This window comes from Carcharhinus amblyrhynchos, chromosome 6, assembly GCF_965287045.1.
Source record: "Carcharhinus amblyrhynchos chromosome 6, sCarAmb.v2.hapA, whole genome shotgun sequence".
Classification (NCBI taxonomy): domain Eukaryota; kingdom Metazoa; phylum Chordata; class Chondrichthyes; order Carcharhiniformes; family Carcharhinidae; genus Carcharhinus; species Carcharhinus amblyrhynchos.
The window spans coordinates 91786088-91803319 of NC_137329.1; the positions used below are offsets into that span (position 1 = coordinate 91786088).

General features: G+C 44.0%; 2 protein-coding genes across 2 annotated transcripts in view; one reads left to right on the plus strand and one right to left on the minus strand.

Annotated features, from left to right (window-relative positions):
* The window catches only part of ttc38 (tetratricopeptide repeat domain 38), a 100530-nt gene extending 87646 nt beyond the window's left edge, over positions 1-12884 (minus strand). Inside the window, exon 1 of the mRNA XM_080190929.1 lies at positions 12773-12884. Coding sequence (XP_080047055.1) covers positions 12773-12796 — 24 coding nt within the window. The 5' untranslated portion in view covers positions 12797-12884. The remainder of the gene's footprint in view (positions 1-12772) is intronic.
* Positions 1-15882, plus strand: part of LOC145344099 (cystine/glutamate transporter-like) — a 39464-nt gene extending 23582 nt beyond the window's left edge. Inside the window, exons 7-11 of the mRNA XM_080190930.1 lie at positions 2379-2502; positions 3526-3629; positions 6775-6871; positions 12532-12681; positions 15767-15882. Of these exons, the coding sequence (XP_080047056.1) occupies positions 2379-2502; positions 3526-3629; positions 6775-6871; positions 12532-12642 (436 nt within the window). The 3' untranslated portion in view covers positions 12643-12681; positions 15767-15882. The remainder of the gene's footprint in view (positions 1-2378; positions 2503-3525; positions 3630-6774; positions 6872-12531; positions 12682-15766) is intronic.
* The last annotated feature ends 1350 nt before the right edge of the window (positions 15883-17232 follow it).

Below are 17232 nucleotides of genomic sequence, written 5' to 3' on the forward strand. Positions count from 1 at the left end.
TTCCTAACTGCAATGTTTATATTGGGTCCTATTTTAGCATTTTGGTTCTAAGTGCTGGACGGACTTGAAACTGCGGGTGTTTCAAATTTGACTTTTAGACCCGTTCTCAGGTGCCCCCACGTGCACTCTGCTGAAAAAATATCAGCAATTCTGAATCGTGCTGCACAAGTCTGTGGCCCGAAACCCTGCAGCTTCGATCGGCTCCTCCAAGTGCGCATGCACAGACAAAAAATGATAGAATAAAGCTCCCCTGTCACATCCCTTCCAGCTGGATAATGCCTCCCCCTGGCCCCCACAGACATTGCCCCACCCCCATAACTTTACTGACCACATTATCTACCCCCATAGCATTATTGACCACATTATCTACCCCACCGCCATGCCGACCTTCCCCCCTCTGATCTCAGGCAGAGCGGCAGTAGACTCCCTCCTTCCCCTTAACTGATCTCAAGCAGAGTGGCAGTAGACCCCCCCCTTCCCCCCGCACTGATCTCAGGCAGAGAAATCAATCCTCTCCCCCTCCACCCTCCAGATATCAGGCAGAGTGGTCCCCCCCACTCCCACCTTGTCATCTCCTGCACAAGGCCCCCATCTCGTCTGGACTCCAATGGCTGTGTGGCACCTCCCTTCTCTCCCCTGTCCCCAGTAATTAAGGCACTGATCCACCACCCTCCCACCCCTGCTTTCCCCCATCAACACACCTGCAAGTGCTCACTTGCCTTCCACTCAGTGCTAACAACCCATTGTGAGGTTATCCATGGGCTTTTGCGGTACAGTGAGGTGCTGAGGTGACCATCCTTGATGGAGGTGCGTGTTTCCAAGAATGCAACCGATTCTGGAGAGTAGCCCATGATGAGTCTGATGGTGAGATAGAACTTGTTGATGTCATCATATAGTTCTTTCAATGATTGTTCACCATGAGTCCAAAGGAAAAATATGTCATCGATGTAGCTAGTGTATACCGTCGGTTGAAGGTCCTTTGCGGTGAAGAGGTCTTGTTCGAACCTGTGCATGAAGATGTTGGCATATTGAAGTGTGAATTTGATCCCCCTGGCTGTTCCGTGCATTTGGATAAAGAACTGGTTGTCAAAGGTGAAGACATTGTGGTCCAGGATGAAGTGGATGAATTGTAAAATTGCATCTGGAGATTGGCAGTTGTCCACGTTCAGTACTAGGCAGTTGCAGCAATGCTGTCGTCGTGGGGGATGCTGGTGTAGAGTACTCTCCAGCTACATTGAGGGCATCCTGAAACCCATTGTACAAAGAACCCCCAGTTTCAGTCATGACACTACGGAGTTCCTGCAGAAACTCAGCACACGTGGAGCAGTTGAACTAGGAGCACTCCTCGTTACAATGGATGTCTTGCACTCTACACCAGCATCGAAATGAAAGGACACGCATGAAGAGCAGAGAGCCATCGGACACATGTACTCCTCACTAACCCTCACTGATGGAGCACTGAATCAGACTTTTATGGACCATGTCTACTTCGTGCCAATTTGGGATTGGCAAACGAAATGGTAAAGGGGGAAGTGCCAGTCAAGTTGGGTGTGCAGCCCATTAAATCAAGTTATATGCATTCAAATGCATAATGGGTGCAGTCCCAATCACATCCATTTTCAGGCCTTGGTAAAGGGGAAACCGGCACAGAGGTGGGCGCAAATCATGCTACTAGCCTCACGCCCGACTTTACCAAGTTTTCGCACCCGAAATCAGGTGCAACTTGATGGTAAAATCAAGCCCACAGACTCTAAGCCTGAACGACAGCTGTGGTTTCTTCAAAGGTGGTTAAGTGGTTTTACTTTCTCTTTTGCAAATCATTTATTCCCAAAGCACCAGTGCTACAGTGTGAGGGGGCAGTGCACCGTTGGTACTGCCAAGGTGCTTGGCCTAATTGAGGGTTGGAGGGGCTGAAAGGAGTCTGAATGGGAATGGAGGGGTGGTGAGTGTGGGGCTGAATGGGGATGTCTGAGTGGGGATATCTGAGTGGGGTTGGGGGGATGAGGGGGCCTGAGAGGGCCTCAATAGGGGAAGAAGGAATGATTGCGGTGCTAAGTGAGGAGGGGGACTGAATGGACGGTTGAAGTTGTGGAGGCCACAGAGTGAAAGGCTGAGTGGAGGCTGTAGTCACCCATACGCCTGTATGGTGTGGGGGTTGGGGGGGGGTTGACCCATTATTTGTGCGTGGCAGGGGATGATGCCCCTCATTGGTGAATATTCCATCAACCTCCTGAATTATTGTGTGAATACTTACTCTCTCCACATGGCACTACACTCACAACATCAAGCATAAGCAGCATCATTACTTTTCATTTCAAATGAACTTTAAGCAAGTTTATTGTATTGAACAGTCTCTGGTTACTCATTGTGTTTTGCAGAAATATTCCTCTTGCAATTATCTCCTCTCTGATCATTGTAACGATACTCTACCTGCTTGTAAATGTGGCTTACTACACTGTATTGACAGCAGACGAGGTGTTAGCATCTGGTGCAGTTGCTGTGGTAGGTAACTAAGAAAACTCACTATAATCTATTTTTCTCCTATATTAGTTTCCTCCTGTTAAATTCTTATTCTGAACTTTGAACTGAGAGTATTTGAATATGTGATTACCAGGGAGAGAAATAAGCATCCCCTTGTTAGGTAGATGTCCAAACATGGCTGTTTTCCCTCATTCTGCTAACCTTTCCATAAGGAGTCTGCTTATCCTGAGCTTCAGAACAGGGATATAACCTGGACAACTTAGCCACATCTGCCATTTGGTGGCCTGATTGGCTTGGTTTTAGCTGGAGTACTAGCTGCCAATACTCCATCAGGCCTCAGAGGCCAGGGCCACAGGAACTTACCACCGAGGAAGTCCCGAAACTGTCCAGCCTCCTCCTTCACCTTTGACTCCCTCAACATCATCAGAAGAAACTCTGGATCAAAGATAGGACCTGACATTTCAGGCTAATTTTATATGAAGCTCTTTGTTGCATTCCCATTGTTACAATGGCAGTTTGCAGAAAGGTCAAGAATTTCTAGCTCCCATCTCTCTAAAAAGACAAATAGTCGACGAAGAACATTAAAACATAAATATGACATGAATTGAAAAAGGCAATATTTTCCTTCACTGCACTGTCTCAACCAAACGCTGTAACCTCCTCTATCATTATATCCTCCAACACAGCGTTTGATCCTCTGAATGTGATTTTTTGTATAATCTGACCCCCCTTTCTCATGTTAATGGAAGAATTTTCAGATGCCTCAGAACTATGCTTTAGAATTCCCTTCTGAAACCCCTCTAAATTCTAAATTAATCCTAACTTTTGTTTGCAATAAGCTGGATGAGGCATATGAGAAGGTCTTTGTTCCCACACTTTAGTCTTAAGAAAGAAAATGTTCTGCATGGTTCAGGCACTTGTTCCATTTCTCAATTTGTTCATAAACATACTGCACCAGTGAGCCAATTGGTCAACATTTCAGTGAAATGCTATGAAAGGGAAACTGTTTCCAAATAATAATTCTGAGCTTTTTGTTTGAATTAGACTTTTGGAGATCGGACGCTGAAAGGCTTCTCCTCAGTGATTCAAATTCTTGTTGCGCTGTCATGTCTTGGAGCAATAACGGGAGGATTATTTGCTGTTTCCAGGTAATATTGAGGATATCTGTGAGACTTGGTGATAACTCTAACATAATAAAGTGCTTCCTTTAAACCAGAAATTAAAACACTGCAGCAGGTTGTTTAATTATACTAACGTTCAGATTTTCACCCTTTCTCAGTTTGCTAGTTGGTTTAAGGGAGAAATTCTTCCTCTTTCAAAAATAGATAAATACATTTAGAGGCAGATAAAATGGTATAAAGAAACAATTACACTGCACTCTGCTGTAAGAGTTGTTTGGTGTTTCACAGAGAGGTCAGGAGACTTATTTGGTTGAACATTATGGATGGGACTTTCCTTGATGTGGAGATGCCGGTGTTGGACTGGGGTAAAGACAGTAAGAAATCTTACAACACCACATTAAAATTCAACAGGTTTATTTAGTAGCAAAAGCCAGAACTCCTACTCACCTGACAAAGGGGTAGCCAGCGCTCCAAATATTTGTGGCTTTTGTGACGAGTAAACCGGTTGGACTTTAATCTGGTGTTGTAAGAGTCCTTACTGCGATTGTCCATCCATTCTTATCCCAAGACTGGAAAATCCCATCCAAGGTCAACAGACCTTCGCATGGTTCATGTCCCGCCCACTACGATTCCCATGGCGGTGGGGTGGGATAATTCCACCATGTGTTTATCAACAATTCATAACTATATACATCTCCAAAGTATAATACTGCACGGATGTTGTCTCCATGCTGGCTCCTATCAGATTCTTCCATTGTAATTGGTCTACTACCATGTGACTGTCTACATGGACACTACTATTACTCTGCCAAACACTCTTATACTACACTTTTAAATTAATATAAAGTGGTTTCATGCGCACATTGATACAAAAGCAGAATAATTCCAGCTATTAGCAGTCTTTTCTCCTGGATTCTGTGGCTATGACTCATCTTTCATTCCCACAGCCTGCAGTATAAATATCTATGCCTTTTAGCTTTGACAAAAGGGTTGTCTGGACTCGAAACGTCAGCTCTTTTCTTTCCTTACAGATGCTGCCAGGCCTGCTGAGATGTTCCAGCATTTTCTCTTTTGGTTTCAAATTCTAGCATCCGCAGTAATTTGCTTTTAACTCCAGATGCAATTCCCACATGCACAAAATCTACCCTAAGACCATCTCCAAGAATGCAGTAGCATTTCAGCTCAGTCCATAGGTGAATTTTGAAAGTCCAAGTCATCAATTTAATCTCTCACAAATTACATAAGGACTATTTTTACAGTTAGGAAACCTTATACCTCCACCTTTCTCCCCTCTAACATTAAAGATTAACTACTGAGGGGAGAAGGACTCTGACAAGGCATCAACACTCTCTTTTACAAGCAGACTCAGATCAATCTGCAACAACTATATATCACAGCTTGTATAACTGCAGCCAAATATCTCTGGAAATATGAGTAAGTAATTTAGCATCTGAAAGAGGTTAATTTGAGCCAGTCTGTTACCAAATAACACTGCCTACTCTATGATATTATTGGATATATTATTAATTGAAATTGAGCTTCAAATTTTTGGTTTTAATTTGATTTATTATTGTCACACATATTAACATACACTGAAAAGTATTGTTTCTTGCACGGTGTACGCACAAAACATACCATTCATAGAGAAGAAAACTAGAAAGTGCAGAATGTAGTGTTACAGTCACATCTAGAATGTGGAGAAAGATCAACTTAATGCAAGGTAAGTCATTCAGAAGTCTGACGGCATTAGGGAAGAAGCTGTTCTTGAGTCGGTTGTGACCTTAGACTTTTGTATCTTTTTCCCAAAGGAAGAAGGTGGAAAAGAGAATGTCTGGGGTGCGTGGGGTCCTTAATTATGCTGGCTGCTTTGCTGAGGCAGCAGGAAGTGTAGACAGAATCAATGGATGTGAGGCTGGTTCTACATTATGTGACAGAATTCTTGTTAATATTCAAAGTCTACAAAGAAGGGGGCCCATCATTATAGTTGAATGTAACTTTCATACCTGGTCCTGCAGTCACCTAAGTTCTTTAGAGCTTCATTGAGAAGAGATGTCAATTTCTTTAGTCTTTCAACAATGACAGCAAAGTTGCACTGATTCTAAGTTCCACTTGTGCATTGGACATGTGTCCAAATATTTCTTAAAGCCCCAATGGAACAGAATGGCTCTCAGTGAGCAATGCAACAAACCCAGAAGCAGGTTGTAAGGTGAATTTAAGACAAAATGGGAATTAATTATTAGAGAGAAAGCTTCCAGCTGAACACCCTGAATGAAGCTGTCTCAGATTGTTTTATTTTTGAAAAATACACTTTATTCATAAAATATCTGAAAGAAGATTACAATAATTTCCAAATGGCCATCTCACCAAGTGCAAAGATGTTCAGGTTTTCAATATATATCATGTTGCTGTCTGAGGTGCTCCATTCCAGTCAAAGAAACATTACAGACATTCAAAATGGTTAATGCAAATGGTGCAAAGACATTTAAGTTGTCCACTTAGAGCAAGTTGGACTCTGAGGTGCTTCAATTCAATTGTGATACATATATACATTCAATGTGAATCATATGGCCCGAGGAGCCATATTACTCTCCATTCCCTTCCTCTCCATTCCCTTCCTCCCCATTCACTATGTAACTGTCTGTGCTTTATATGCTCTGTCTGAGGCCAGAACTCTCCATTCACCTGACGAAGGGGCTAACCCGAAAGCTTGTGAGTTTACTATCAAATAAATCAGTTGGACTAAAACCTGACGTTGTCAGACTTTTTACTGTGTTTACCCCAGTCCAACGCCGGCATATCCACATCATGACTATTGGGTTTATGCCATTGTTTTAACTTAAACCTGATTCATAGGATACATGTTTATTCCATTATCCACAAACGAGGATAATACAAGAGGATTTGTGTCAATTCAGTGAGATAATTACAGCAACAACACTTTCTCACGTTACTGGATTGCAGGCATATAAACTCACTCTCCAGTTTGTCAGGAGCAAGAGCTCACATTGAGACAGTTAATTGACACTAAGAATAGTGAAATATCAGCTAAATGCATAAAAGTAACAATCTCTTTCATCCAGTGAGTGCTGTAAAAATCAGGACATGATCCTGTCAGAGATAGGCTGCAGACAAAGTCTATTTGCTAGATGATAATTGCTATTCTCTGTCTTAGGGTATTCTTTGTGGCTTCAAGGGAAAATCAATGGCCAACTCTCTTCTCCATGATCCACATTCAACACCATACTCCTCTTCCAGCTGTACTTTTAATGGTGAGTACAGATTTATCTGAATGCACGAAGCATTCGGAATAAAGTGGATGAGCTGGTGGCGCAGATCGACACAAATGGATACGATCTGGTGGCCATTACAGAGACGTGGCTGCAAGGTGACAGGGACTGGGAGATGAATGTACAGGGCTATCAAGTGTTTAGGAAGGATAGGCAGGAGGAAAGAGAGGGTGGCGTAGCTCTGCTGATTAAGGATAGTATCAAGGTGGTAGCAAGGGATGATATCGGAGCCAAAGAGCAGAAAGTGGAATCGTTGTGGGTGGAGATTAGGAACAGCAAAGGGAGGAAGACGCTGGTGGGTGTCGTCTATAGGCCCCCGAATAATGATCTGGAGGTGGGGCGGGCTGTTAACGCGCAAATAAGTGCGGCGTGCAGGAATGGGACGGCAGTAGTTATGGGAGATTTCAATCTGCATATTGATTGGTCGACCCATGTTGGACGAGGTGGGCTCGAGGAGGAGTTCTTGGAATGCTGCCGGGATAATTTCCTTGAACAGTGTGTGTTGGAGCCGACGAGGGAGCGAGCTATCTTGGATCTGGTGCTATGTAATGAGGCGGGTAGAATTAGGGACCTTGCGGTGAAGGATCCTCTTGGAGAGAGTGATCATTGCATGGTGGAGTTTCTGTTGCAGATGGAGGAGGAGAAAGTGGGTTCCCGGACACGCGTCCTTTGTTTGAATAGAGGGGAGTATGGTAGGATGAGAGAAGAATTGGCGAATGTGGACTGGGGGAGCGCGTTGGAAGGTAGGTCTGCTGAGGAGCAGTGGAGGATCTTTAAGGAGATCTTTCTTGGTGCTCAGCAGAAATTTATTCCGATGGTCAAAAAGGACTGTAGGAGGAGAGGTAATAAGCCGTGGATTACGAAGGAGGTGAAGGAAAGTGTTAAATTAAAAGCGGAGGAATTTAGAGTAGCTAAGAGCAGTGGGCGAGAAGAGGATTGGGAAAGGTTTAAATGTCAACAAAGATTGACAAAGAAGTTGATAAAGGAGGGTAGGAGAAGCTATGAAGCTGGGCTAGCACTTAATATAAAAAAGGATAGCAAGAGTTTTTATAAATATATAAAAAGGAAGAGGCTGGCTAGGGTGAACGTTGGTCCTTTAGAGGATGAGAAAGGGGACCTAGTGGTAGGGGATGGGGATATGGCTAAGGTCTTGAATAACTTTTTTGTTTCTGTCTTCACGGAGGAGGACGTGAATAATTTGCCGGGTGTTAGCGATGGAAAGGTGGTAGGACTGGAGGGTCTTAATGACATTACTGTTACTAGAGAGGTGGTGCTCGACAGACTGGAGGGGCTGATTGTGGACAAGTCGCCAGGACCAGATGGAAGGCATCCGAGGGTTCTGAAAGAAATGGCGGAGGTTATAGTGGATGCCTTGGTGGTTATTTTCCAGACGTCGCTGGATTCCGGGGAAGTGCCGGAAGATTGGAAAACGGCTAATGTTACGCCGTTGTTTAAGAAGGGTGCCAGGCAAAAGGCGGGGAATTATAGGCCGGTTAGTTTAACGTCTGTGGTAGGTAAAATGTTAGAATCCGTCATTAAGGAGGAAATTGCGAGGCATCCTGAAGGGAATTGCTTGATAGGGCAGACGCAACACGGTTTCATTAAAGGGAAGTCGTGTCTGACAAATTTACTGGAGTTCTATGAGGATGTGTCTAGGGCAGTGGATAGAGGAGAGCCGGTGGATGTGGTCTTTCTGGATTTTCAGAAGGCGTTTGACAAGGTACCTCACAAGAGGTTATTGCAGAAGGTCAGGGGACATGGAGTTGGGGGTAGGGTGTTAGCGTGGATAGAGGATTGGTTGTCAAATAGGAGGCAGAGAGCGGGGGTCAATGGATGCTGTTCGGATTGGCGGTTGGTGACTAGTGGGGTGCCCCAGGGGTCGGTGCTGGGGCCTCAGCTATTTACCATTTATATAGATGATCTGGAGGAGGGAACCGAGTGCAGGGTGTCGAAATTTGCTGATGACACCAAGATTGGGGGAAAGGCAAATTGTGCGGAGGGTGTGGAGAGTCTGCAGAAGGATCTAGATAGGCTGGGCGAATGGGCCAGGAAATGGCAAATGGAATTTAATGTTGGCAAGTGCGAGGTGGTCCACTTTGGTAGGAAGAATGGTAGGAAGGACTATTACTTACGTGGCGAAAGACTGCAGCAGGCGACGGTGCAGAGGGACCTTGGGGTCCTTGTGCATGAGTCGCAAAAACCCAGCTTGCAGGTGCAGCAGGTGGTCAGGAAGGCGAATGGGATGCTGGCCTTCATAGCGAGGGGGATTGAATATAAAAGTAGGGAGGTCTTGCTGCAGCTGTATAGGGCATTGGTGAGGCCGCAGCTGGAGTACTGTGTGCAGTTTTGGTCGCCGTACTTACGCAAGGATATTTTGGCCCTGGAGGGAGTGCAGAGGAGGTTTACTAGGCTGATACCGGAGTTGAGGGGATTGAGCTATGAGGAGAGGCTGAATAAACTAGGCTTGTACTCGTTAGAGTTTAGAAGAATGAGGGGAGATCTCATTGAGACGTATAAGATGATGAATGGGATGGATAGGATAGAGGTGGAGAGACTCTTCCCACTCAAAAAAGACAGTAGGACTAGGGGGCACAGCCTCAAGATAAAGGGGGGGTGGTTTAGAACGGAGTTGAGGAGGAACTTCTTCACTCAAAGGGTGGTGAATCTCTGGAATTCTCTGCCCGTTGAAGTGGTGGAGGCTGCCTCGCTAAATATTTTTAAGACGCGGGTTGATGGGTTTTTGATAAGAGAGGGGATTAAGGGTTATGGGGAGAGGGCGGGAAAATGGAACTGAGCCACGACAGATCAGCCATGATCTTATTGAATGGCAGGGCAGGCTCGAAGGGCTAGATGGCCTACTCCTGCTCCTATTTCTTATGTTCTTATGTTCTTATCAAGCTGGCTTTGTAACTTCCCAAGCAGTGCTTTGACTCCAGCCGTGTGTCAAACAAAGTATCATTCAACCAATAATATTCTGTTTACCAGTTACAACTTTCAAAGTACTGCAGGTCAGAAAACTGGAATTGTCTTTGAGTATTGGGCAACACAGCGTTTAGCGCTGCTGCCTCACAGTGCCAGGACCTGGGTTTGATTCCTAGCTTGGGTCACTGTGTGTGGAGTTTGCACATTCTCCACGTGTCTGCATGGGTTTCCTCTGGGTGCTCTGGCTTCCTCCCACAGTCTGAAGATGTGCAGGTTAAGTTAATTGGCCATGCTAAATTGCCACTTAATGTCGGGGGACTAGCTAGTGTAAGTGCATGGGGTTATGGAGATAGGGCATAGGTGGTAGTGTGTCAGTGCAGACTTGATGGGCCAAATTTGCATTTTAGAGCTCTATGATTCTATTCTGAACAGCTTTCTGTAGTCCAACAGCTGCTTTTTGCTCTTGTTAGACAACATACTTCTTAAATTGAATATTGGTCCTCTGTATTGCTCTGTGCTGGGTTTTCAATTTCATGCAAGGGAAAGCTACACTGTCCTCAATGTCTCATAATTCTCCATGAAGCTTCTGATTGTTGGTTACTGATCTTGTATTGAAGAAAGGTTTCCCAACACTTTGTGCATATCAGGAAGAATACCATTCTTCCCACCCCCATTGTGATTGCAACTAAAGTATTCCCTGCATTTCCTCCAGTGTTTGTGACCCATTCCCTCCTTCGTATCCACATGTCTGTTTGAGGATTTTCTTTGATGTTCTGCTTTGTACATCATAAACATTAGAATCCATGCAGAAGGGCTAATGGATCCAGCTTTAAGTGTGACCAGGAGATCTGCACTTTTGCTTGCCCCTAGATCTGTTCTGCTCCAAGTATGTCATGCACTAAGCACTGAGAGTGCGACTATTCAACTGTACTGACAGTAGATTATAGCACAAGGACATCTCAGTTCAGTATAAACACACACAAAACCTAAACACTGTCATCCTGTAACCAGTGCACTGGGATCATATTGTCTGCTGTTACATGCAGATAATATGTGAAGAATACAATCATTTTGAGGGCAAAAATGACCAAATTTCCTTGCTGGGTTACATTCCAAGTTGGGAACCCTGAACAGTGAAGGGTGGGACATCAGCCATGACCTTCCCAGAGATGGCCAATTGAGAAGAGCACAGTCCAAATAGGGTTAGCAAGAAACCAATCAGAATAGGCAAAGGGAAGGGTGGTAAGCAACTTCACTAAGAATGGTATGGGCTGCTCAGATAAGGATACCACAAGATAGAGGTCTGCTGGAACTGGTAGTTAGATTCTAACAGCTGGATATCTCTGCAGGAGAATGGTAAATGAAACCAATATGCAGATTTAAATATAACCCTGCCTTTCATATTGCTCAGGCCTCCCACTGAACTCTCATACAGAGAGGGGAAGTGAGCGACAGGCACAATTGGGGGCCCATACCCAACAGGTAGACTTGGATTGCCAGAGTGGAGTACCAGTTAATTAATGCTATATAGGCACCCATTGGCTTCCTGCCAGTCAAGTTGCCATCTGCGAATGCAATACGCCACTGGGAAAAGCAGTCAAAGGCAAGAAAACAGCAAGAAGCTTACCCCAAGCACTTATTTAAAAATTTCCCCAACTGATATTCATGATTTTCACATGATGCCATTGAGTGCAGTCAGTTTCATGAACAATGTCATATAATTTTTAATGAGTCACTTCATTTCTTGATTGCATTTTTTGAGGGCAATCACCTTTCTCATTTGACACTAAGGCATTGTCATTTTCACTTAAAAATCATAGTTTCTCTAGTCGAGGATGTAACAGTCTGCCTCATTTAAAAATAGAAGTTTACCATTGCTGCAGGCTTTAGCACCTTGAGGTTAATGCAGAAGACATGTTATCTCATTAATCATCTCTGGAGATAAGCACACGTAGCCAACTATTACCCTGATGTAATTTTCTTCGAGTTATTAATTATTCTTCAGAAACCACCCTCTTAACTATCCAATCGAATCTAATCCCAAGTGTATGCTATCCTCTAGATTTTTTCAATGTTTGCAGTTTTTTTCATTCATTAATGGAATGTGGGCTTTGCTGGCTAGGTCAACAATTATTGCCCATCCCCAACTGCCCTTAAGAAGGTGAAGGTAGCTGCCTTCTGGATTCCATGTGGTGTAGGAACACCCATAGTGCTGTTAGAGAGGGCATTCCAGGACATTGACCCAGTGATATTGAAGCAATGGCAACTTATTTCCAAATCTGAATGGTGTGCAACTTTTTCCTTATTCTTTCATGAGATGTGGACATCATTGGCAAAGGCAGCATTTGTTGCCCATCTCTAATTTCCCTTGAACTGAGTTGCTTACTAGGCCATTTCAGAGGGCAGTGAAGAGTTAACCATATTGCTGTGGGACTGAGGTCACATGTAGGCCAGGTAACGATGGCAGCTTTCCTTCCCTGAAAGATATTGGTAAGCCAGATGGGTTTTTACAACAATCGACAATGATTTCACGGTCATCAGTAGTCTTGTTCTAGAGCACATTTGCTCCCACCAGTATTGCTGTTCCTCCAATCATAGACTGTTTCTCTCGCACATTTGCTGCTGATAGGCACACAGGCCTGATTTGTCCAGCTGTTTGTATTCAAGTATTTAGTGCACTTCCTCCAGTGTAATTAAAACCATCTCTATGTCTTCCTCAGTATCCCCTGATCATTTTGATGATTTTCATTGGTGATCTATATGGTTTGCTGAATTTAAACAGCTTTCCGCGATGGCTGTTTATGGGGCTTGTAACCTTTGGACTCATCTGACATCGATACAAACAGCCAGATATACACCGTCCGTTCAAGGTACAGTATTATAGGTTATTCATTAAGCGAAAAGCAGCTTAGTATTAAGGTACTAAGCCACTGCCAGCTCCAGTACTTGATTCAATCTTACCTTGTCTAAAAGGTATAGGAACATGTCCTCTATTCTGTCCCAGTAACCTGCCTGTTGAACGCCTTGATCTCCACCAAGGTCTTAGTGGATCTTGGTTTCTGACCTTTGGGCCATTTCTAGAACATAAGAACATAAGAAATAGGAGCAGGAGTAGGCCATCTGGCCCTTCGAGCCTGCCCCGCCATTCAATAAGATCATGGCTGATCTGTCGCTGCTCAGTTCCACTTTCCCGCCCTCTCCCCATAACCCTTAATCCCCTCTCTTACCAAAAACCCATCAACCCGCGTCTTAAAAATATTTAGCGAGGCAGCCTCCACCACTTCAACGGGCAGAGAATTCCAGAGATTCACCACCCTTTGAGTGAAGAAGTTCCTCCTCAACTCCGTTCTAAACCACCCCCCTTTTATCTTGAGGCTGTGCCCCCTAGTCCTACTGTCTTTTTTGAGTGGGAAGAGTCTCTCCACCTCTATCCTATCCATCCCATTCATCATCTTATACGTCGCAATGAGATCTCCCCTCATTCTTCTAAACTCTAATGAGTACAAGCCCAGTTTATTCAGCCTCTCCTCATAGCTCAATCCCCTCAACTCCAGTATCAGCCTAGTAAACCTCCTCTGCACTCCCTCCAAGGCCAAAATATCTTTGCGCAGGTGCGGCGCCCAAAACTGCACATAGTACTCCAGCTGCGGCCTCACCAATGCCCTATACAGCTGCAGCAAGACCTCCCTACTTTTATATTCAATCCCCCTCGCTATGAAGGCCAGCATCCCATTCGCCTTCCTGACCACCTGCTGCACCTGCAAGCTGGGTTTTTGCGACTCATGCACAAGGACCCCGAGGTCCCTCTGCACCGTCGCCTGCTGCAGTTTTTCGCCCCGTAAGTAATAGTCCTTCCTACCATTCTTCCTACCAAAGTGGACCACCTCACACTTGCCAACATTAAATTCCATTTGCCATTTCCTGGCCCATTCACCCAGCCTATCTAGATCCTTCTGCAGACTCTCCACACCCTCCGCACAATTTGCCGTTCCCCCAATCTTGGTGTCATCAGCAAATTTCGACACCCTGCACTCGGTTCCCTCCTCCAGATCATCTATATAAATGGTAAAAAGCTGAGGCCCCAGCACCGAGCCCTGGGGCACTCCACTAGTCACCATACGCCAATCCGAATAGCACCCGTTGACCCCCACTCTCTGCCTCCTATTTGACAACCAGTCCTCTATCCACGCTAACACCCTACCCCCAACTCCATGTCCCTCGACCTTCTGCAATAACCTCTTGTGAGATACTTTGTCAAACGCCTTCTGAAAATCCAGAAAGACCACATCCACCGGCTCTCCTCTATCCACCGCCCTAGACACATCCTCATAGAACTCCAGTAAATTTGTCAGACACGACTTCCCTTTAATGAAACCGTGCTGCGTCTGCTCTATCAAGCAATTCCCTTCAAGATGCCTCGCAATTTCCTCCTTAATGACAGATTCTAACATCTTACCTACCACAGACGTTAAACTAACCGGCCTATAATTCCCCGCCTTTTGCCTGGCACCCTTCTTAAACAACGGCGTAACATTAGCCGTTTTCCAATCATCCGGCACTTCCCCAGAATGTCCCTCACTGGATCCTCTGGTGATGAAATACTATGATGTGGATATGCCGGCGTTGGACTGGGGTAAACACAGTAAAATGTCTGACAACACCAGGTTTTAGTCCAACTGATTTATTTGATAGCAAACTCACAAGCTTTCGGGTTAGCCCCTTCGTCAGGTGAATGGAGAGTTCTGGCCTCAGACAGAGCATATAAAGCACAGACAGTTTAGAGATTACTGGTTAGAATGCGAATCTTTACACCTAACCTGCTGTTCAAGTCCTGAAGTGGCTGACAATGTGTGTACTGTACTGTATTACTGTACTGTCTGGAGACAATACACATCTCTTTAACCTGTGATCAGTGCTCCTTCCACACACATTGTCAGCCACTTCAGGACTTGAACAGCAGGTTAGGTGTAAAGATTTGCATTCTAATCAGTAATCTCTAAACTGCCTGTGCTTTATATGCTCTGTCTGAGGCCAGAACTCTCCATTTACCTGACGAAGGGGCTAACCCAAAAGCTTGTGAGTATATTATCAAATAAATCAGTTGGACTAAAACCTGGTGTTGTCAGACTCTTTATGATGAAATACCATCCACCATCCACACTGTACCACAGGTAGAATATCCTCCTTTGCACTCATACCTTCTCTCTGAAAGCGGAAACTGGAACTGCCATGTAAAATTAATAAGCCCTTACCCAGATGAATATAGAGCAATAAGCAAAACTCTCACTCAACTAGAAATCCACTTCAAACAGGACAAACTCCCTCCCAAACTCCAGGCTCCTTCTGAACACTTTGTTCCCAGATTCTGCAAACTTGGAACCTCGCATGTACTCATTCAGTCACTTCCATGTAATCAGTCTAAATACTATATTTTCAGAGGAGGATGGCGATCCTCTCCAAACAGCAGTACACTCCATTGCTGAACTGACCACCTGCAGCAAGCCATATAAAGCTTCATCGTCAAACAGGAGAAGTTTCACCACATTCCTCAGAATCATTAAAGTGGATAAAACCATCTGAGGTACAATTTGAATGCTACAAAATGTCATTTCACCTTACAGCCAAGCAGTGGCCTTTAAATGTTGCTATCGAGCAGTTTCCCTGTGCCATCAAATGGCACTGCCCATCAGGATCCCCAAGCACATTCTTCAAAGACTGAATTAGTTTCACAAAATTGTAGCAGGTCAATATCCTCCTTCCCTCAAGCACTGTGTATCCATGACATGGCAATCATAGTCTCAATCTTTCAGATCTTGCAAGATAAGGCTTGCGTTATTAAAAAAAATGAACTAATTACAATGTGTTACACAATCACAGCAGGAGCATTTTTTTTACATATTTAAAGTTAAAAATAACTGGGACGTGAGCTAATCGCAAATGTTCTTATCTCCTTAGGTTCCAATTATCATTCCTGGAATCTTTACTGTAATGTGCCTGTTTATTGTCATCACGTCCCTTTACTCTGACCCTATCAACACAGGGATTGGCTGTGCCTTAACCCTGTCTGGTGTGCCTGTCTATTATCTTATAGTATGCCGATCTCAACAGCCAGTCTGGTGGGGAAAAGTACTTGGTAAGTACACATGTAAAATGATACGTCCACACCTGAATATTCTGTTGCACTCCTTGCTAGCCTCCCAGGTTCCACCCTCTGTAAACTTTAAGTTATCAAAATCTTTGTTGCCCTTGTCCTAACTTCCATCAAATCCAGTCATCCATAACCCTTGTGCTTACTGACTTAAATTGACTCCTGGTTATAAGCAATGCCTCAATTTTAAAATTCTCATCCTTGTTTATAAATCCCTTCATAAACTCACTTCTCCCTATCTCTGTAATCTCCCAACCCCATAACATTCCAAGGTATCTCCTCTCTTCTAATTCTTGAGCATCCCAATTTTAATCACTCTACCATTAACTCTGTACTTTCAGCTATCAGGTTCTAAATGCTGGAGTTTTCTCCACATAATCCTCAACCTCTGTACCTCGCTTTCTTCATTTAAAGTACTCCTTAAAACTTATCTTTTTGTCTAAACTTTTGGTTATCTGCACTAACATCTCCTTATGTGGCTCAGTGTCATACTTTTTAAAATAACACTCATGTGACTCAGAAGCTTCAGATGGGTGAGTTGGGAAAAATCCAGCACACATTGGGAGAAAAGCCACATAAAGCCTACCTTACAGAAAGGGTCATTTCCATTGTGCCACAAGATGTTTGTAAGTAAACAGTGTGATGGTTTGTCAGTGTATATGTGCTGACTGCTTCAAAGCATTAACACATTTAAACAAATAGATTAACATCAGCATCAAAATCATGTCATTGAAAATAATCTCCAACATCATGTTCAGGATGTATTCAGCCTCCACTTTTCATTTAAGAAGTACAAAGTAACTGTGGTAAAAGTATGTTCTGACTTAGCTTTGACATTTGTTCAGTGCATAAGGTCCATTGGATGTTTTCAGAAAACAGGCAACACTCACATTGACACATTCATCGTCCATCTCTTGCTGTCAGGAGAAGTTTACAACTGTGTGGATCAGGAAGCCATTTCAGAGGGCCAGCTTGGAATGAAGGTGGTTCCAGCAGGTTCATATTAATAAACTAGTTTCTTTTTGGTATAATCATGCCAATTTTAGTGTCAATGGTTTCTGGTGCTAACCCGAAATAACCAGCTTTGTTACACTGAGCTTCACTGTTCGTTCCTGTGGGATTTGAAGATAGGGCTGTTAGTCCAATGCCAAACCATTAGCCTACCCCAAATCCGTAATCTATAAGATTAATCATTTAAAGAAGCAATTGGGCCAATTATTAATCCTTTTTATGGTTATACACATGGAAAGAATCATCATTAACTTTAACATCC